Source organism: Micropterus salmoides, unplaced genomic scaffold (assembly GCF_014851395.1).
Source record: "Micropterus salmoides isolate LMB-PRFRI ecotype aquatic unplaced genomic scaffold, ASM1485139v1 Ms_hic_scaffold_1, whole genome shotgun sequence".
NCBI classification, from domain to species: Eukaryota; Metazoa; Chordata; class Actinopteri; order Centrarchiformes; family Centrarchidae; genus Micropterus; species Micropterus salmoides.
In genome coordinates, this window is record NW_024040040.1 from 6035320 (window position 1) to 6057953 (window position 22634).

The 22634-nt window shown below is 42.5% G+C and overlaps 2 protein-coding genes across 3 annotated transcripts in view; one reads left to right on the forward strand and one right to left on the reverse strand.

The window, feature by feature from the left end:
* Nucleotides 1-4210: 4210 nt before the first annotated feature.
* Nucleotides 4211-15448, forward strand: desmb (desmin b). The gene is made up of 9 exons (XM_038715275.1): nt 4211-4921; nt 7983-8043; nt 8150-8245; nt 10004-10165; nt 10353-10478; nt 10561-10781; nt 11201-11244; nt 11590-11678; nt 12957-15448. Exons 1-9 carry the CDS (start codon nt 4341-4343, stop codon nt 12996-12998), a joined length of 1422 nt encoding a protein of 473 aa, XP_038571203.1. The 5' UTR covers nt 4211-4340; the 3' UTR covers nt 12999-15448.
* A 63-nt stretch (nt 15449-15511) lies between these two features.
* tmem198b (transmembrane protein 198b) overlaps nt 15512-22634 on the reverse strand; it is a 29671-nt gene continuing 22548 nt past the window's right edge. For both annotated transcript variants that reach the window (XM_038715287.1, XM_038715297.1), the window contains exons 2-5: nt 21243-21524; nt 20545-21126; nt 19315-19517; nt 15512-19174 (exon numbers count right to left, since the gene is read on the reverse strand). In XM_038715287.1, the coding sequence (XP_038571215.1) occupies nt 19022-19174; nt 19315-19517; nt 20545-21126; nt 21243-21411 (1107 nt within the window). In that variant the 5' untranslated portion in view covers nt 21412-21524 and the 3' untranslated portion in view covers nt 15512-19021. The remainder of the gene's footprint in view (nt 19175-19314; nt 19518-20544; nt 21127-21242; nt 21525-22634) is intronic.

Here is a 22634-nt window from a genome sequence, read left to right on the forward strand (position 1 = left end):
ACTGTCTGAATCCTCCCCAAATCCCACAATTCCTTACACACCATCCATTTGTTTATCAGAGTTCATGTGTCAACTTGGAATGCCAGGACATGTTACTGCAGATTATCAAGTTGCATTTATTAGATGTTGTCAGGAGGTTATCTGCCATCTGGTAAATATGTCACATTAACTGGATCAATAAAAACCCTGCAGGATGTAAAAACTGTTGTTCATTAAGTAACTTTATTTTTCTTTGTAAAACCTTATGTTGCATAATGATAAATAAACTTTCTTCATACTTTGATGTTATAATTTACAGTTTTACATCATGTGTTGAAGTGAAAGAATAAACCATGTACTGGAACAGGTCTTATTAAGCTTGTGCCAGTTTGTATTTACACCTCACCAGCTCTTTAAATGCGACATGTTGAATTTAGACACAGAAGACACGACAACCATAAATACGCAAAGTTGTTAATGATTGTAATCTATAATCACCTTTCCTCCCTGCATGACCATCTGAATGTGAAAAAGTTTTTCTTAAAAGTAACTAGCAAGGCATCCAAAACACACTGGGTGACAATAGACTAATAATTATATAGTAATAATTCACACGGTAGCATACTGAATTCTTTCGTAGCAGACTTTGTATGTAAGTAAACCAAAATCTGTGCCAAGAAAATCATATATCTCCAAATTTGGTGTCTTACTTCTTAAGGTACTGTAAACATTAGAAACATAGATTTTCACAAAGCTGACAACAAGGCTCTTGATCCATGTATTCACTGATTTAAATGGATTTAAAAGTCACTTCTGCTGCACTATGGTCAACATGTGTTGTTTTAAAATGTGATTTATTAATGAAATGACTTGAATTATCTCCAAACAACACATTTCAACTCAGAGAGAGAGTTTAGTTTTGAGTTTATAAGCAGGTGTTCATTTCCAGAGGAATTTCCTTAAAACGATGGCTTCATTTTAACACAGTTTTCAGAAACTATATTTAAACATCTACCATAAAACTTCAATTAACAGCCCGGGCTTTTCTTTACTTCAAACACTGAACTCACCCTGCCTATATTTGGGACAGGTCTTTTACTCCTGTCACACAGAACTCTCGCTCAGCAAAGATGGGAAATCGGCCGCTACCAAAATGTTTATTTCAACCAGCATGAATATTACTTGTATACAAATTTGGTGCGGAGAATTTAACGGCTCTAACGATGTGTGACACGTCCAGATTTACAAAAGTTACAACATTTATATTTGAATGCACAATCTAAGCAGCTTAGCTCAAGGGGACTTCAAGAAGTTTTACAGATCAGAGAACCAGCCTTCTAATTGAGACTTGCGTTTATTTGTCAAAACCTCTAATTGGGACTGCTTTTAATAGAAGTTTTACGGTACTTTAAAAACTAATTAATTGTAATGTTTCCTGTTGTTTAGTTTAGGCCAAATTGTGTTTTAGTATTCTAAATCCCCCCCTCTCTCTCTCTCTCTTTGTCTTTCTGACTCACTGCTGTTAGTTTACTCTCCATTTCCCCCCCATGCAGCCATTTATCACTGTATCACCACAGGAACCGGCCTTATACAGTCCTGAACAACGAGGGAGGAGGGGGAAGGAGGAGGAGAGTCAGAAAAGGAAGAAGAGATGTTTATATCAGCTGTCAGCTCACAGCGTCTCTCCTGCTCTTAAGGAAGCCCAGGGGGACGAGCACACACACACACACACACACACACACACACACACACACACACACACACACACACACACACACACACACACACACACACACACACACACACACACACACATTAGCCTCAGGCTCTATTAATAGATGTGACAGCAACAGGCTGCAGCAGAGGAGCAGCAGTATGAGTGTTGAACATACTGGGAATTTGTGCACTGGTCCTGTTCTATTACTGTAATATTTAAATGGTTGTGTGGTAGCAACAAAAGACACAGACCTGTGAGTTGTGATCAAGTTTCTGCTATATGACGGTTACTTAGCAGCAAACCAAAGATTAGGCCTACACATCACTGGCCTATAATCTTTGATTAGACTGACAGGACAGCTGATTCGTGGTTGCCTAGCAACATTAAAAACCTGCAGCACTTTGCTCTTTTCCAAATTCAACAAAAAAGCCATTTTCTGGGCGCCTCCCTTTTTCGAACCTGCAAAGCGCTTTCTGTCTGATCGGGCCTGATTCTGCTGTGGCGTTTTGCTTCCTACTGGATTAAACAGTGCAAAATAATTACCACCCAAAGTGATTGCATTCACAACTATAGTCCGTCTAGTTATTTTTAAGTTATTTTTTTCTATTTTTGTATCTATAGTGGCATTAAGTGGGTTAAGAACCACTGCACTAATGAATTGTAATGGAATTATATGTTGCCTCATGTGTTTAGGCCTATAGCCTACCATACAATACCAGACTCCCTGTGACTGTATTTACGCTTTGCATTGTGGGACACAGCAAGCATTAGAGGTCCGATGCATAGGTCGACATCTGGATATTTTTGGTATCCAATGCTGCACAGATTGTGTTGTTGTGTTAAGTGCGGAAGCTTCTCCTGCCAATATCTGTTTGCAAACCACATATTTTGGCCTGTGAAAATTTCAGTAGCAGCTGATTTCATCCTGTCATTTTTAATAAAAAATATATACATACATACATTATTTTTGAATGATTCCTGAAAATGCAAGTACCTTCAGAAGTTTTTGTACTTGTTTTTTTCTCTTTGAAGGTTCAGTGTGTAGGTTTTAGCAGCATCTAGTGGTGAGGGTTGGGAATTGCAACCAACAACTCACTCACCGCTCCCCTCTCCCTTTCCAAGCGCACAGGAGAAGCTACAGTGGCCGACACGCTCTGTGCTTAATAACACATGTGGTCCTCCATTTGTCCAAATTTCGCTTCTCTTCTTACTTCTAATGAACCAGTCGACTACTACTGCTGCTACTTCTTCTTCTTCTTCTTCACACTACATATTTATCGTAGTGACAAAACATGCTCTCTGACAATATAATGTTTGTGAATGATATGAAATGAAATAATCTGTACATGTGCAGAGATATTTGTATTATTTGAAAGGGGAGGGGGGGCTGCGATGGACTGGCGACCTGTGTGCAGGGTGGGAGGAGTCAGTTGCAATCTGCTGTGATGATCTCATCATTAATGGCACATATTGTTTGGGAATGTGGGCTTTCTCCTCCTGCAGTGGGAGCGCCTTGCGTACCTCTCCCGTCTCTCAGGATGGGATAGTTTTCCTTTTTAAGGCAGGTTAGTCAAAGCTCTTCCCCCCCACACGGGCGCTGTCATTAACAACCTGCACCGTCTCACCATGTGAGGACGTCGCAGACTTTTCAAAGCTTGCATCCTCACATCGTTATGTCATGAGATCACAGACAGAGGAAGAGGATTTTGAGACTGTGTGATTCAACGAGTCTTTGTAAAGTAAATGATTAAATAGGTCTTTTGTCATATTTGTGTTCAATGATCTGATGGTTCCTTGTGGTTAAGATTCAGTTAAGGGACAAAAACAACTTGGTTGAGGAAGAATTGTGGTGATGGTTAAAAGAAAATGAGAGCTTTGAGGACCACTACATCCACCCTGACCTCCTCCCACACTGACATTAGCTCTGCATGAAGAACTTGCTCATTCATTTTAACTGGACACGGTGTAGCTGCCATTGTAGAAGACCTGGCTCAACATTAGGCCAGAAATCAAAGCCAGATAATCTGACATGGATCTAAACTGGTCAATGAAGTTCATGCAAACTTTTCAGAGTTGTACAATCCCTGTCTTGCAGTGTGAAACGGCTAACTCTAACTCATGGTCATGTTACTCAAACCGGGCTTCCTGTAGCATGTGTTGGTGTAAAACGTATGTTTCGATCAGTTTCACAGAACTAATTCTGCAACTGCATTAAAGATTGTTAAAATGATTTTCAGGATGTAAACTGACAGGCTGCTAAAGAAGGAAGTAAAGTGTCAGAGAGACAAAGAGTGAAGGGGTGGACGGGGAAGGCATGGGGAGAGGGAGGGAAGCAGGGAGGAATGTGGAGAGGGAGAGAAGGAGGAGACGAGGGATGGAGGAGGACGTACATTTGGAGTGAGAGAGAGAAAGACGGGAGGGAGTGGATGGAGAAGAAGAGGTGGTAGGAAAGGAGAAAGGGAAGGTGACAGAAAGAGAGAGCGAGGGAGACACAGGGAGACACAGGGAGACACAGGGAGGGCAGTTCACAGTGAGGAGGTGGTGAAAGACGAGGGAGGGGGTAACTACAAATAGCCGGGGCCAGTAGGTTCTTCTTCAGTGCTCCACTCTGCTGCAGCCCTCACCAGGTTCTTTGTCCTCCAACATGGCCTCCTACGGTTCCTCCGCCCAAACCTCCTCCTCCTCCTCCTACCGCCGCCACTTTGGCCAGGGCGCCTACGCCTCGCCCTCCCTCAACCGCTCGCTGCTGGGCCACAGCGGTGGCAGCGGGGGCCACGTCTCCTCCAGGGTCTATGAGGTGACCCGGTCCAGCTCGACGCCTGTCTACCGGCTGTCTTCCAGCTACTACGGCAAGCCTGTGGCGACCTCCCGGGCCTCCGTCGGGCGCTCCTACGCCGGCATGGGCGAGACTCTGGACTTCAGCCTGGCCGACGCTCTCAACCAGGAGTTCCTGACCACGCGGACCAACGAGAAGGTCGAGCTGCAGCACCTGAACGACCGCTTCGCCAGCTACATCGAGAAGGTCCGCTTCCTGGAGCAGCAGAACCAGGTGCTGGCGGTGGAGGTGGAGCGCCTTCGAGGGCGCGAGCCCACGCGCATCGCAGACCTGTACGAGGAGGAGATGAGCGAGCTGAGGAGGCAGGTGGAGATCCTGACCAATCAGAGGTCACGCATAGAGGTGGAGCGAGACAACCTGATCGACGACGTGGACAAGCTCAAACTCAGGTGGGAGGGGCAAGACGGCGTGTGTGTTGTCTTTATGTTTCTGACCATTCACTGCAAGACTCACCTCACACATACTTTAAGTTTTGTCTGCTTTAATGTGTTTAAGATTATATAACAATGGATATATTGAACGCTGGGTACTTTCAGAGGGATCAGAGTTTTAGACATAATTATAGTTTTTCTTCACAGACTTTGATTTCTTTTTAATTTTTGTGAAAACATTTTTGACTTATGACTCAACGTTTATGGCCATTCTTGACATTTTATGATTACTGGTCTGCGTCCTAATTTGGGGTTTTTTGAAAGCAGTTTTCATGAAGTCACGTTCGTCACAGTTATCATGAAAAAACATTACAGAAAGAGGTTTGAGGATGATTCACTGTTGCTGCAGTGAAGAACAAGCTGGGGTTTAACTCGCCTCCTGAGTGAATTTGTTTAGCATATTTTAGGAAGAAGGGAAAACTAAAACTTTACAGTAACAGTTTTGTCCACGACAGCAGAAGCATGGGAGTCAAAAACTAACAATACTTGTTATAAAACATTAAAATCAGACTATGACTGCTCGATTTCAGACCTGGAGGAGAGGAAAGAACAACTTAAGAGTTATTTAGAAAGTGCACAACTCTGCATACACATACATAATCGACAAGGTCTGTGACGACACCATCAGTGAGTACATTTACTCAAAACACAGGGGTGGGAAGTAAATTCGCTCAATTACTTAAGTACAGTCTGTGTTGGTTTATATTTCTACTCCACTACATCTCAGAAGGAAATATTGTACTTTTTGGTACAGTTATGGTCAGCTTTGTAAAATAAGAAGCTACCAACAGGACATAAACCAGCAACATTAAAATGCATCAGAAATAATAATCCAGTGTGAAAATACAACACTCCTAATTGGACCATCCTGCATAATAAGTACATTTACATTATGCCGACAACACTTACATACTTTTACATATAAGTATAATTTTAAATGCAGGACCAACCCTAACCACCACTAATACGACTAAAACTACAAATACTCCCACTTACACTACTTAACTGCTACTTGAATGACGACTCCTCCTGACGCTATTGAATATTAATGTGGGGAATTAACAGTTACGTCAAAAGAATACATCAAAACAAACATAAACGCAGATACAGTTTTCATTAAAAGACATTAAAGTGTGTTACTGGTCGATTCACAGCCGAGACAGAATCAAAACATGTTCCACAAAGTACATTTAAAGTCAATTTCCAAGGCTTACACCAGCCTGCATCTGTAAATAAACATGCACAGCTGGAATTTAGACCTGACAATGAGGTTGGATCAGGCACACGATGAGATTTTAGCAAGATTTCACTGCTAATGATTATTTCCATCATGAGTTATGGAATCGATTGATTGTTTGGTTTGTAAAAACTCCGTCACAGTTACACAGAGCCCAAAGTAACCCCCATAATGTTTGTTCTGTGCAGCCAGTAGTGCAAACCTCAACGTTATTAACAATAAATTAAACACATTTTTGCAAGTTTTGAAACCGTGAAATGTCTTTGCATGAAAAATGTATTGATCCTCTGTAGGGGAAATTCTAGGCACATATAAATAATAAATAATAAAAGCATAATCAAGTATAAAATACACAAACCATATAAAGTCTAAAATAAAATATGGTATCTTTACCACTAATGCATTTTCTGTTATTAATCACCTGATCCTTTTCCGCTGTACATTTTTACTTGTTTAGTGTGTAAAAAAATCTTAATTTGTAAAAAGTACAACATGTCCCTCTGAGATGTAGTGGCATGAGAAGAAACTACTCAAGTGAAGTACAATAAATGTAAGTCCAACTCGAAAAACAGAAAGAAAGTCAAAGTCCTCTCCCCTGCTGCGTCTCTGTTTTTAATCCAGAATAGTTTAACTATAAAAACGATGGATGGCTTTATGCGTGTGTGTGTGCGTGTGTTACTGCCTGACTCTGACCAAAGTTAGAGCACACACCATGTTTACACTGTCCTCTTCTATAAAAGGAGAGGAAAGAGCTCCCACATATCTGAAGGATCTCCAATGATCTGTCCTTTCTCTGTCTCTCTCTGTGGTTTACATCTGAAGTGCCACTTAAATAAAGAGTCAGCGAGAGAGGACGAGTCTGAGAGGCTCCTGCAACTCAAGTTAAATATTAAACGATTATTCGAAGGTCCCTTTACAGGAAATTAAAGAGTTTCTCTTACAATAAAATACAAATGGAGCTTTTATCTGGGCTTTTCTCTCCTTTTATCGCAGTCAGGATTTTATTATGTGACATTTCATGTGAACGTTTCACCTCTTTGGTGCATTTGATTCAAAGATGGTTTCTGGCTTAATAAATAAAATGAGCATCTGTTCTCTGCGAGAGAGGATTTCAGAAACACCTGGTATTATGTGACAATAAATGTGCTGTCGACTTTTGGCTTCTGCGTTTCAGTTCAGATGTAGGCAGGCAAAATCACTTTCTCAACTCAGAGAGAGAGTTTAGTTTTGAGTTTACAAGCAGTTGTTAATTTCCAGAGGAATTTCCTTAAAATGATACAGTTTTCAGAAACTATATTTAAACATCTACCATAAAACTTCAATTAACAGCCCTTCAACTCTTTTCACACAAAGCTCTTGCTCAGCAAAGATGGGAAATAGGCTACAATCAAAATGTTTATTTCAACCAGGATGAATATTACTTAGAAAATATGGTTTTATTTCATCTGGCTTGTTTACGAGAAACAATTCAGACTCACTGGCTTAATTGTTTTGGTAAAATGAACCGAACGATTGAATTGTGGAGAATCTAACCGATCTAACTTTAAGAGGTTTCATACATCCAAAGAACTTCTACAAAAACCAGACCAGGCTTCTAAATGAGACCTGCGTTTTGTTTGTCAAAACTTGTAGCCACACCAGGCCAGTAAAAGAGACAGGCGTCCAACTGGGACTCTGCTTGTAACTGAAGTTTTCATTTTCCATAAATAAAATATTTTTAACCCGATTATTCAACATTTCTGAGACTTTCTTTATGGTGTCGTTGTCTCTCACCTCCTCCAGACTCCAGGAAGAGATTCTCCAAAAAGAGGACGCAGAAAACAACCTGGCTGCTTTCAGGGCGGTGAGTTCCTCATGCATCACTCTTGATACTGTATACTACTACAGTAGGTATTAACAAGTACTCCAGTCAGCTTTGAAATCACAGCTGATTTACCAAACTGTCGCAGGATGTGGACGCTGCCACGCTGGCTCGTCTGGACCTGGAGAGACGCATCGAGACGCTGCAGGAGGAGATCGCCTTCCTGAAGAAGATCCACGAAGAGGTTCTCTCTTCCTTCTTCCTCTGTTTTTGTCTCTCTGTTCATTTTTCGTTTGACTCTGTTATCACATTAAAAAAAAACACTTGATACTGACACACATCTACTTTCTAGCACATCATGACTACAGATGGATGGAGTGCAAATATTATGATTTATTTAGTAATTTGGGGGCAAAAATAAATTTGATGCCACTTATTGAGGGTAAAAATGACTAAATTGAGGGAACAAAACAAGCACATTGAGTTTATTTGAAAGAAAGGTGCCCAAATCACATCTCAAGATTATTCAGGATAAACCAAAATCTGAAAGGGTCCGTATTGATTCCTTCCTGTGTGTTGTGTTTTTGCTTGTGACTGTGCTGCGTTGGGCCTGTTTGTCTGTTTGTTAGCATCTGTTGTTACATCTGTCAGTCTGTCTGTCTGTCTGTATGTGTGTGTGTGTGTGTGTGTGAGATGACAAACGAGAGGATTCGGGAAGTATACAGTTTCACACACAAACACACACAAAGCTTGTGCGTTGGCAGCAGGCCCGAGCAGTGTTGCAGCAGAGCAGTGAAATCTCCCACAGCAGATGTACGGCTAAAATTACTCTGTGTACCAGCAGCGGACGTCCACGTCTCTGAACAATGCAAGCTTGTAAGCTTAGATGTGCGTGTGTGTGTGTGTGTGTGTGTGCTTTCAGCCTTGACACTGATAAGACTTGTCAGCCACAGATGCCAAAGCCAAGTGGTTGCTGCAGCGATAGTCTTGTGTGATTCAGAGTGTTTTTAGGACTGTTGTCTGGATGAGCACAAAGCAAGAGCCACTGCTGCTGAGTGGTGAAGCCAACGTTGACGTGACTTGTAGCTACTAGACGCCGAGTCCACGAATACTTGGAAGTCTGCAAGGTGCCAGAATTTAGGCTGTTGGAACTCATAAAATTTGGAATAACTTTGGAGAACAGTGCAAGTGTTCAGAGGACAAACTAAATTCATTTCAACACAGCAAATAAGCATTTGATCACAAACACTTGCGTCTTCATAGTGATTGCATCTGTGTGCATTTGCACTGTGTCTTAAATTGACGTTGCTTCATTGTCTGAACACACCTTTACAGGTGCTCATAACAGAAAGTAACAGACTGAAATGTCTTCATGTCAACATTAAAGCAACGTTGGGAGGTTAGACAACAAGCTCGCTCGTCAACTAAACATAGAGCTTCAACGATTTGTCAATTAATCGATTAATTGACTATTTTTTGGAAAAAATGTCCAAATGCTCCGATTCCAGCTGCTCAAATGTGAATATTTTCTAGTTTCTTTTTCTCCTCTGTGACAGTAAACTGAATATCAGTCACAGATGTGGGCAAAACACTGATCAACATTTTCACCATTCTGACAATTTTCAGACCAAACAACTGAACGACGTGAAAATGATTTGACCAGATTAATTGACAATGAAAATAATCCTTAGTTGCAGCCCTAACTAAAAATGAAGATCACACAGTTACATCATCTACTTGTGAATTTTTTTGGGACAGTGGCGCACATCAACGCTAGCAAAGACAACAGTGGTGTGTCCTGACGTGTCCGGGTTTTCTGTGGTCGTTGCTGGTTGGTTGCTACTCCCATTTCCACCTGGACATGTGCACACACACACACACAGAAACACACCCATGCTGGACACAAAACTAATCCCTTTAATCCCTTTTGTGCCCGACAAAACCAAAAAACACACACACACACAGCTCTAACCCCGATCTAACCTCCCTCTTCCTCCTGCAGGAGATCCGCGAGCTGCAGACGCAGATGCAGGAGACCCAGGTGCAGATCCAGATGGACATGTCCAAGCCGGACCTGACGGCGGCGCTGAGGGACATCAGGGCCCAATACGAGGGCATCGCCGCCAAGAACATCTCAGAGGCCGAGGACTGGTACAAGTCAAAGGTGAGACGGGGAGAGACTGTTACATCATCGCAACATGTCGGGTTTTAAAGGCTGACATTCAGATTTAATATTTTTATATTTGACCGAGTTTGACCAGATTATAAATAAAAAGATTAGTGTTTATCTTTATCCTTAGCTCTCTGTAGAAATAGCTGCAGTGCCTGACCTTTGACCTTTGTGTCTCCAGGTGTCCGACCTGAACCAGGCAGTGAGTAAGAACAACGAGGCGCTGAAGCAGGCCCGGCAGGAGACCATGGAGTTCAGACACCAGATCCAGTCCTACACCTGCGAGATCGACTCGCTCAAAGGCAACGTATGTCTCACGCACACAACACGCACACACACGCTCTCCGAGCTCTGTTTCATCACCAGACTCGTCTCTTTGACAAATCCAGAACGAGTCCTTGATGAGGCAGATGAGAGACATGGAGGACCGCCATGGACGCGAGGCCAGCGGCTTCCAGGACACCATCGCCCGGCTGGAGGCCGAGATCGCCAACATGAAGGACGAGATGGCGCGCCACCTCCGCGAGTACCAGGACCTGCTCAACGTTAAGATGGCGCTGGACGTGGAGATCGCCACCTACAGGAAGCTGCTGGAAGGGGAGGAGAGCAGGTGAGACCGGTGATGTGTTCAAAGTAAACGGGGAATCGGCGCTTTTCAGTGCCTGCTAGAAAATGTGTGTTTGTGTGAGAGATTAAACAGCCAGACCAGAGTGTTATTTCAGATTTAATCTGAACAAAAAGAGTTTTTTTCTACTTATTTTCTGTTAAAGTCAAAACCTCTAATAGTGAGTTAATAATTTCCGAAGCCGGTGAAATAGGTTTATTTTTAGAAACTGACTAGACTTTAAACAGTGAATATTTATTTTCTTTAACAAGGGTCTGACTTGTTGTGTGTTAAAAACAGGTTTTAAGATTAAGTTTCCATTTCTGTCAGGGTAGGATTAAATTACAATCCAAAAAAAGGGACAGCAAAGACAATGTGTTATTCAAATGAAGGTAAATTAATATATTGTGCATGATGTTTTGCAGGATTACCTTGCCTGTGCAGAGCTACTCCACCCTGAGCTTCCGAGGTACGAACATACTCGCTGTTCCCTGAACACACCACTAGAGGACACACGTCTCTTTTAAACAGCTCAGGAGTCTGAACTAACCCACAATGATGGAGCTTCTACACCTGAATTATGATCCATTCTCATTTAAACACCACATTGTGTGATTCCTTCAGAAGCAAAATATAATATAAAAGAGCAAAACTTATTACAAATGTTGTTATTTTCTTCTTCCAATACATCAAAATGGATTTAAAAGTCCTTTGCCAGACAGTTTGATATTGTAACGGGATTTTAAAATGCAACTTCACTACAACTGTATGTGTCTTCTGTTTTTGATGATGTTTTCTTGCTGGGTTTGACCAGAGACCAGCCCGGAGCACCAGCAGCGCTCCTCCGAGATGCACTCAAAGAAAACCGTCCTCATCAAGACCATCGAAACCCGCGACGGAGAGGTAAAACACACGCAGAAAAGCATTTAGCAAAACTACTGGGAGCATCCTCCTGCCAGCTTTGTTACTTAAGATTCACCCCAATGAGCTTATCAGTCAGTCCCATCTCCCCTTTCTCTCTTCTAATATCTCGAGAAAAAAAGGAAAAAAACCTGCAATGAAAACAAAAGAAACTATTAAGGCTTCAGTGTGACTCTCCTGCTGACATTTTAAACCATTAAACCACCAACGATTTCTCACATATTGACTAGTTTAATCTACCCCCTTTCTGACCCTAAACTAATGGGCTTATATTGATCAGTATTTAGTCTGGGTCGGTGCTCATTTTTAGTCCCTTCTGCCCTAAATAGCCAGTCAATTTTATACACTGATACTGAAAAAACACAACTCTTCACCTCTTTACCTCCAGTCCTGGTAGATATTATGGCTCAGTTAGTGGCAGCTTTATGTTGGTAAATGGTAAATTAACACTCCTGACCTATGACCTCTGTGAAATATCACCTGGAGTCCGTTTTCAGCTTCATCTGTAGGAAAGCGTTTGCACCTTGCTGCACAACATTGTGACATTTTGAACATTTCATTCAGAAAGCATTCGCTATCTTTCTAAGAGAACGCACCTGCACACACATGCAGAGACTAGTTCAGCCATTCAAAGCTCAGTGGAAACACATCACACCAGCAGCTGAGAAAACCCAGGCGTGTTGAGACAAGGCATTTTCAACTGTATGTCTTGGTCTTGTATCTCCATCTTCACGTGTTGTTGATGTTGAAGGAGGGCACGCTGTTGTGTTTTCCCACCTCTTTCATTAGACAAAACTTAAGCACTAAATTACAGACAAAAATTACTTGATATTTGAAGTGCATGTAAGATATGAAAAATATTTTGTGACAGTTCAATACTATGTTCCAATTCCATATTAATTGCAGTTAACTGAGTACGTACTGCTGAAGAAATATTGTGATAATATTTACATGAGGGAAATAACTAGAGCTGGAAGGTCAGTGAACACATCAGCCAATGGGGCTCCTACAAAGGTGGGTTGGGTATATGTTCATGACTCAAGTGGCTTCAGGCCAATTGTTGTCTCAGACTGGCAGAGAACCAATAAGGGACATGGGTGAAACCATATTTGGTGCCACGCACGTCAGTACTGCAACTTTCAAATGCTACTGGTTTTAAATGAGAACTCGTGTCCTGACTCTCGCAGTGTCTCCATCTCTCTTTAAGTGTTATTTTTACACCTTTGAACGTCTCCTGACCGCCGTGTTTCTACCCTCCAGGTTGTCAGCGAGTCGACGCAGCACCAGCAAGACATCATGTAACCATGCGCAGAGGAAAAGAAGAAACACTAAACACTCTGTCCTTTCCTTGACTGAAGGACAGATGACTTAGTCAGAAAAGGTGTGCGAATAAAACAAAGTAAAAAGACCTTATAAACTCATGATTATGGCCTGTAATGTTTTTGTTTTAAAGTTACTGTTGTATGTGAATTTAAAGCAGAGTGGTGGTATCATTATCTGTATCAGGGTTTATTTATCTCTGCTTAGCGCTGTGTTTTACGATGTATGTATGTGGTTATAGATGCACAAGTGTCGTAGGTCTCGGCCTCCTGTCGCAATCGACCACATTTCTATGCAGTCCCAAACAGAGGGTGCATCCCAATTCTCTTAATTGCATCCACGTATCCCTCACTTTTCCTTGTCCCGCTGACAGATGCACCGAGAGAAAGAGCAAGACAGAGAGGAAAAGATAAATAAGAGACTTGAGAGTCACCTATATAGGACTAGGGATTTTATTTCAAGACCAGTCAAGACCACAACTGTGGGGATGTCACTAAATTACCTGTGCATTGTCTGATTTATTTGTTAACATCCTAAATTTGATTGGATGTAAAACTTTATTTAGCAACCTGTGTATATACTGTATGTTTCAGAACACTAGTTTTAGTTGCTTGCAAGCTATTTGCCACCTAGCTAGGTGCACCAGCTACCTGATGTAGTTAACATATTGAGGCAAGTAGCTAATGCAGTGGTAACTTTGTGAGAGACTGAGACAGGCCACATTAAGTTATGTAGCTAATGTGCGAGCTGAGTTACATCATCCTTATATGTCGGCTGCGTACAGCTCCCGACATTAAAGCTAGACGCCATGGTACTGCTTCCTCACCTGGGTGAGAGAGCAATCCTACAGATGTGGCAGCAGAAGAGTGGAGAATAAAGATGAAAAATGTACATATTAAATAGGTTGCTCTGTACGGGCATAGGCACGTTACTTTAAGAGTGCTAAATATAATACGAAGGATCAAATATGAGTCAAACAAGACAGGAGTCAAACAGAAAACCTAATGCATGTTAGGTGGATGGTAAAACATGGGAAAGGAGCGCAGAACAAAGATGGTGAAGTTCATTTCAGCTCTTAAGTCTTTGTATTTGGGTGTTTTTATGGGAATGTGGATCTTTCAGATTTGGGAATCGCCTATGATTATTTTCCACATTTTATAGTATGTCATGTAGTTTGAGCCACTGGTCTTGATCTTGACTTAGTCTCTATACAATCTGATCTTGGTCTTCATACACTCTAAACTTGGTCTTGACTTAGTCTCAACCCCTCAAAGTCTGGGTCTCATCTTGGTCTCGCCCTCCCTTTACTTGTCTGTGTCTTGATACGCTCTGGTCTTGGTCTTGACTTGGTTTCAACCCCTCAAATTCTTGATCTCTTCTTGGTCTCAGTCCCTTCAAAGTCTTTACTTGTCTTTGTCTTGATACGCTCTGGTCTTGGTCTTGACTTGGTTTCAACCCCTCAAAGTCTTGATCTTTCTTGGTCTCGATCTTGACTTGGTCTCGCCCTCCCTTGGTCTCAGTCCCTTCAAAGTCTTTACTTGTCTTTGTCTTGATACACTCTGGTCTTGGTCTTGACTTGGTCTCAACCCCTCAAAGTCTTGGTCTGGTTTCTGTCTCGATAAACTCTGGTCTTGGTCAGGACTTGATCTTGGTTGCGGGCCTTGACTACAACACTAATGTACAAGCTACCCTGCAAAAAATCTCCATGTCATTTTTGTGTTTAATTATCCTTATTTTTACCTTCTCAATAGAAATCAACATGTTTCAATCATTTTCTGACGCGTATGCATCTTGAAATAAGTAAGAACAAGGTGGGTTGCTACAGTAGAATATAGGAAGGATGACTAATTAAGACTTTTTCTGCCACAATATTGCCACAGTATTCAAATAACAACATTAAAAACAAGCACAAGCAACATTCAAAAGGCAAAAAAAGCATTTCAGATGGTCTCCTAAATAATATATTCTGGTACTGTGGACGCCTTCTGCTCTGTAATTTAAATTAAATGTCACAGAAAATTGTTTCCGAACAACTGAACCACTCCTCTGCTTTTGCATCTCATTTATTTTTATCGATAACGCAGTAATGTAGATTTTTCTTCTGTTTTTTTTCTCCATACACAGTAGGTCAGAGTCATTGTTTTGTCCAATCAGGAGCGCTAACAAGAATCAGGTGAACTGTATGTGCATGTGGTTGTGCTTATCATCAAAGGGACGCAAAAAGGACAGATAAAAAAAGAGAAGATGGAGGAGGAGATTAAAATGTGTCTGGAGATGAAGCGAGAGATAGGCGGAAAGAGGTTATGCGAGGTAGAAAATACAAGAACGACGGAGAGAGAGAGGGAGAGAAAGAGGAGGGGGTCTGTTTTCAGGAACGATAATCCCTTGTGACTTTCAAATATTATTTGCTAATAAAAGTAAAGTGGATTTCATGTTGCAGCCGATTGATGTCTATGTCCTTGACGATTAAAAGACGACTCACACACATTGATTGTACACAGGCCCATAGGAACACATGCTTTAATAATCATAGTCAAAATTCAAATTTAAAAAAAAAAAGAAGCATGGAGTTACTGGCCTACAGTGATGACATTGCACTATCCTTTATAGAACAGCTCAAGAAATAAATAAATCAGCAAATAAATACACCCCACTGGAAAAGAACATGTCTCCTTTAAATTAGATCCCTAAGAAATAAACTGTTTGAATGAAATGATAAAAAAAAAAAAAAAAAAGGTTAGTAAGTGCTGTGTTTTATGTACAAATTTCACATTGATTCACATGAAGGGGTGGAGGTTATTTGGTGGGGATCATGCATTTCGGTTCCCTGCTGATGAACCACACCGCACCATACACCCCCCTCCCCCCTCCCCACACTCTTGCTTTTCCTTTAAAAGGTAAAGACATTAAAAGTATTCACATTTTCACTGGACACAAAAAGGTTATGTTGTCCCAAATAAAGAAAATCAATGCACATGACGGAAGGAGTTGTTGGTCTAAGTACAAATAGGTATGGCCTCTAGTCCACTTCATTCACACCCTCCGAGCCTTATTTACACTGGCATCTCAGCCTGGTCTCGTTTGTAAAAGGTGCTTTGGAAGAGTCGCATTTTGAATACCAATAAATCATTTTCCAGTAGATTTATGTTGACACAAATCGGACCATCCCAGAGAAGATCTTTAGCTTTCACCAGCTTGATTGCTTTGCAGCACTAATCAGGAAGAGGCTGCTGTTCTGCCACGCTTTTTTTTTGTCTTCCACCAGATTTTCATCAACTCTGCCTCTGATTGGCTAGTACTCGTTGCCTCCGTTTGTTAGGGTTAGGGTGGAGTTAGGGTGAGCCAATCAGAGAGGCAGCGAAGGAGGCAGGATGCAATGTTTCTCGGACTGAACAACATGTTTTCGGTGTGCAAAGTTTTCAAGGTATGTTTTCTCCCATTCGGTGGGCGTGTCAGAGTTGTTGCCCAATCAGCTGCGACAAGTATGTAAACACAGCCATATTAAAAAGGCATTAAAGTGCAGTGCACTTGGGTACACAACAGGGTGTTCAAGGCACCACCGTTTCTGTTGAAATAAACTCAGCCTGGTGAGCCTCAGGTGAGAAAAAATAACGTTGTTCTGCCAGAGCAAATGGAGCTAAAGCTCGAAAGTTTCTCACAAAGACAGAAAGATGAAAGAGTGAAACACATCCCGACCTCATCTGAATTTAGAAAAGAAACAACAAATTCTCATCCCAGTGTGTCATTACCGACGCCTCCAGACGGAGTTATTGGATATGAAATGCTGCAGTTTGCTTGGTTGAAGCAACACAAAGGAGGCTAACCCTACCTGCTAGCACACTGAGCAGTACGAACGCTAGTCACAAACTTAGGTTTAGGCACAAACCCCTGTGATGGTTAGCATAATTCACTTTGGGGGGCTGTTAACGCCTTTAACACAAAAGGCTGAAGGGTACTTATTCTGAAAGCGTCTGTATTTGACGCCCTGAGATGAGAACAGGTGGGAAAAACAGGAGCTTTTTGAAATTTGAATGAATCTTTGATTGTGAATTAAAAAATATATTACCCTAATACGTTAAGTCTGAGACACACGTTTAACACAAATCAGCATTTGGGACCCATTGTGCCAATGAGTTTGAATTCGCCTCTGTAGGTGAAAGACAGCATTACAGTTTAGCCTGGCTTGCTCACTTGTGTGTTGCATTTGTCCCACATCATGCAAAAGAGGAGGGTCCAGCTAGCATTTCATGTTGTGGAGATGACGAATGAGCAGACTGACTGTAAAAGCTCACAGCAACAGTTAATCCTGTGACCTTAGCAATACAAACCCTGAATTACCCTGTGATTTGGACATGGAGTAACGTAGGGAGAGCTCAAATCACAGATGGGACAAAGCAACGGCTAACAACATGGGCCTGTGTGGTAGTTGGAATTGAAGTAACAAACTAAGTTTTGTCCTTGTTGTCACAGAAATCGAACCAATCAAAGTACCCGCATTGTCAGTCAATACCAAGAATGAATGACCCTAATGAACGGTACTGTAGGGGGCACTGTCACTCCAGAAATTACAATTTTGACCACCGAAGTGCACAAGTCAAAACAATATGGATATGCTATATACACTGATTTCTTAGCAAATGTAATTTAAATTTAAATTTCAGACTTTTTTGAACAACTAGGATTAAATTAGTTTGAAACAATGGCGGATGAAGAAACAACTGAAACATATCTTTCAGCTACGCTCATGAAATAAAAGTATTACTACTCTGCTCAGCAGCGTAAATAATCTCTTGGAAGGCAAAGAGTTTGCACCGCAGGGATGAAATTCAAGTTGTGAAATAATCAGTAATTGGGGTTTCCTCTTGAAAATCCTCAACATCTTTTTCCATTTGTACTGTGTGAAATCTCATGTGAGGTGCCAGTGTAAATATGGCTTTCTTGCTGTCAGCAAATCCTCCTCATGTATCCAGGCATCTGTGAAGACAGCAGGCCAGCCCCACGCCAATATTTTTTTACCCTGCTTATTGTAGCTCCATAGCTACCCATTAAAAAAATCCTCTTGTGACCACATTTAACGCAAAAACAAGCCATCGACGGGAGATCTGCCAGTAACCCCCCTCCTGTTGCTGAATGGTACAGTCCACGGAGGGGCAAGGCACCTGTTAAAAACAGATTCCCCAGTCATCGTTGAGCAGTTTGACGCTTGTAGAAGTGTATTGTCCAGCACCAAGGGTGACGAAGGATTTCTCCCTTTAAAACACGACATTTCAAGGACGATATTTGTTGTCCAGATGGCACAGAAAGCAAATTTAAAGATCCTGGTTTGCATTTAAGGGCCCTCACTTCCCTTTATAGATGATCTTCATTGGACTTTTAAGACGCCTACAGGTTGAGGAACTAGTTGCTTCTGCAGCATCAGTTCAAAAACAACGACAGTGGTAGAAACAGCGCGTTCAACAAGGGCAAAGTTGTATTTAGATTTTTCATACAATGCCTGTGTTTGAACCTGAGCCGAGTTAGCACTGAAACTGTGATCCCTGATCTGGTTTGACGTGACACGGTGACACGCAGGCTGTGTGGCCGGGTAGAGCAGGCTGCTTCGGGTTTCCACATCGACCCTTAAGATTGTAGCTGCGGTCTGTGTTTGTGTTAAGTGCTTGCATGCATTTGTGCATTTGAATCTACTAAAAGACAGTGAAAAGAGGTCAACCAACCAAACCTCTGCACCACAACGATGGCTCCAGCAGGCAGCCATGAGATTTATGAACCAAATTTGAATTAGTAAAGGGTTAAACATATTTTGCATTTTGGGTAAATCTAGCCCTAAATATATTTTCATCCTCTTAGGGGTGTGGCTTTGTTTATACCCAGAATCTTTGCATTTAAACCCAGTGGTGGTTTGTTCTAGCACAGGCGGGATTACACCCATGTGGGGTAGTGATGGTAGTGTCGTGTATCTCCCTAGTTAAGGGGTTTGTTCAAGCATCCGGGAGGTGGGGGAGTAGTCAGACCCGTAGTGAAGGTCCTGCAGCTGCGGTGAGGGGCGTCGTTGAGCCGCAGTCGTAGCCCACATCCACCACAGCGTGGGGTCCGCCGACCAGCCGGCTCGGGAAGGGCTGCGCCTGCACCTGGCGTTCTCGGAAACTCTGAATGTAGCTCTGCATGGGACAGAAAAAGACCCAACCGAATTTCAAAAACCCACACGACAGTACAAAATACATGACCAAACACTAAACAGATGACGAATTACAGCAAAAACAAAATATAGATGACAGAAAATCAGATCACGGTTTCTCACCGGAGAGAGGACGTCTGTGTCGAAGCGTCGGATGGGGTTGGGTTTGCGACGGTAGGCGGGCTCAGGGTGAAGTTGCTTGGCCTGGTGGTGATGGTGGGAGGTTGAGCCGTGCTGCTGCTGCTTCTTCTTCTTCTTGCGATAGCGGTCATCCCGCTGACGAATCCGCATCACCTGCATCCTCCTCTGTTGCCGACTGATTATTACTGTGGAGGACAGAGGGAGAAGCTAGTGTTTTGCTGTGTCTGTAGCGTACCGAAGCTAAAGACGGAAGCTAGGCGGTGTATGCTAGTTGCGCTTTGGAGGTTTTAGTAAAGCTGTGGGTGGAGCTAGTGGCTCTGTAAATATCCCTTCCTTACTGGAAACAGTGCTTCTAATAATGACCCCAACATTAATAAACAAAATACAACAACAATGGTTCAACATGTACAAACTTGAGGGGTACTATGAAGGTGCCATGAGGAGCTCCTTTACAGCAGGTTCATGAAACTAGACTTAAAGGTCCCCTCTTTATTCTGTGCCTTGCCCATGGACACTTCACGCCCGCCTTCAAGCATTGATTTGGTGAATTGCAGGTCAAAATATATCTGCTCATTGAGTTTATAACTGGGCTACATTTCATTGTAAATGTTTAGAAGTTTCTGCAAATTGACATTTTTGCTGAACTTACATGGAAAACCTACTTTTGAGTAAATAAACATGTTTCAGTTGAATTTAGTTCAGTTTTATCCTTTGCCTTCAAAGACTTTTGACCCCTCAAATCACTAAAAAATGTCTAGAAATCATGCATTTAACATCAGTACTGACTGTTTAGAAAGACATTGTACAGCTCCCTACATAATGCCATAGTACCCACAAGTCCCATCAGCCATCACTACAAAGACAAAATGCCGCCAGAGTTTTAGCATATTTTAAAACGTTGTAGCAGTTAGGGAGACTCAATTTAATTTTTTCTCAAGCAGGACAGTTTAGTGCTTATTTAAGTGGTGGAAAAGCTCAAACTGCAGCTCTCGATTTTACTTCCATTCCCTTTAAACCCCCCACATACAGTACTTTTGTCAGCCTGAGGCAAGCTTACATTGGAGAATGTCAGAGACAAAAGATCTGAGAGATCTGAAGACTGTTAATTGGCTCTGATCATACAACCATTTACATATTTTATTTTACCAGTAAAGGGAGGCAAACCACGGATACTTATAGATTATAGTTTCATAGACAACCAGTTTCCCTCACCCTTGGTATGGGAGTATCCCTCAGCGGTCACTTTCCACTGGACCATGACACCCAGCAGGGTGAGGGCAGGCCACACCCCGAGCACCACCCATGTCAGCCAGCACACAGGCTTGGCAGGTGCTGCTTTTATTCGCTCGTATATGTACAGCAAGAGGGCGAAGAGCTCCACAAAGTAGTCCAACGCCACAGTGATGACCGCTGCCCCAAACATCGCCGTGGACAGCGTGGTAAAGAGGCGCTGCCACTGTAGGGTAAGCACAGCGAATAGCATGCCCAGGCCAAGCAGCACGCCCAGAAGCACCCAGACAGAGCGCGGTGGGCTGTCGGAAAGCTCCGCCATGCCCACCAGGGTGGCCACAGCCACCAGCAGGCCCAGCAGCAAGCCCACCATAAAGAGGCCCACGCTGCGAACCAGCATGGTGACAAGGCCGCAGAGCGTGCCGATGCCAAGGCCGATGCCCACCGAGGCCTCCACGCTCAGCTGGGTGTCCAGAACGCGCTCCTTGTAGCAGAGCATGAAGATGACGACGGAGCCAAACATCAGGCCGGTCAGGAACATCACCGCTTTGAAGCAGCGATAGCCTGAAATGAAAGGAAGGAACACAAAATAACTAAATCAATCAACAGAAACTACTGCTGCATTTCTTTCTAGTCAAACATTCAAACTTTTTCTATCTCCAGCTGAATTGCGGACTCACCAAAGAAGCAGTAAATGATGCCAAAGAGGCAGCACATGGAGCAGACGACAGAGGGAACCACCTTGTAGCGGCCAGCGGCCTCCTCGCAGCCATCCAGCTGCCCCGGGCTCAGCTCCTGGTCGGGCTGGGCCAGCAGCGTCTCCAGCGTGGTCGCCATGGTGGTCTCCATGATGAACAGGAGGAGAGGGAAGGAGGGAGAGAGGAGGCGAAGAGGAGAGGTGGTCAGGTGGGAGGCGAGGGACAGGGGAGGCTAGGGAGCACCGCCCAGCTGCATGGTTTCACCTGTGGATAGAGGGCAGGAGAGAGAAGATGAAAGGCTTAGACAAAGCAAAGAAGAGATTTAGAGGAGCGGGTGAAAAGAAATGAGCCTTCTGACCATTTAAAATTATTTTCCAATCATGTAATAATAATAATCATCATCTTTATTTATATATGACTTTTAAAACCAACATTACAAAGTCCTTTCCAAAAATCAAATACAAGTTAGAAAATAGTTTGTAGTGTAGCTTGTGAATGGTTTATGACAGATCTCTCTCGCATCCTGGATAAAGGAGAGTCCTTGAATGCACCATGAAAAGTTTTCAAAGCTTGCACCTGTGTCATCAGGCGGCAATAACTGAACTTTGACCAAAAATAAAGCTCAGTAAATGTTCACTAAGACTATTCTATCTACCTTTGCATGTTCATTTTCAGAAAAAGTGACTGACAGCAAAGTTTTTGTCATTTGAAATATGCTTTGCAGCGTTGTCAGGTGATTTAAATCGAATGGGTTAAACCGTGAAAAAAAAAACACCAGCATGATCCAGAGGCTCAACAACACTGCCAGCAACCAAAACCCCCCGTTACCCTGTTAATAAAGTGGCTTTCAAATCTGCAGTGTAAAACAGATTTTGTTTTGTGCCCACACACACACATTGGCACACACAGTTTGGCATCCCGATGGCGGAAACAGCGGATAATAATAGCTCAGATAACGGCGGGTGTTTGAGCTGGGCGGATGAGGGCAATCAAAGCCTCTCGCTCTCTGTGTGCTTGATCAGGAGGCACTTAAGGGGAACAAGAACTGCCGTCCTTTAGGCCTCTCGATCACAAAGCAAACACACTTCTCTAATGCCTTCTTTCTCAGCAAATCAGTCAGTCACTCCCAACACCCCGCATAAGGTCTATCTAATCTAAAATATAAGATAAATATCTAATAGTTGCCCTAAAGGGGAGTCCTAATACCGATTTAGTCTACTGGATTAGCAGGAAGTATTCCTTTTACATTCAGATTACGGGCCTTATTATTTTATTTTGAATGTTCGAGCTACATCAGCTCTCACCATATGATTCCTTTTTTTTTATTTCCTTCCCTGCATCCTTTTTCTTACTTGCCATTTCAAATGAACATAC

Bases quoted from the DNA above. Each gene is read 5' to 3' on its own strand.
- desmb (XM_038715275.1), top strand. From the start codon at position 4,341: ATGGCCTCCTACGGTTCCTCCGCCCAAACCTCCTCCTCCTCCTCCTAC. The intron at 4,922-7,982 runs GTGGGAGGGGCA...CACCTCCTCCAG, and splicing joins GTGGACAAGCTCAAACTCAG to ACTCCAGGAAGAGATTCTCC. The intron at 11,245-11,589 runs GTACGAACATAC...GGGTTTGACCAG, and splicing joins CTCCACCCTGAGCTTCCGAG to AGACCAGCCCGGAGCACCAG.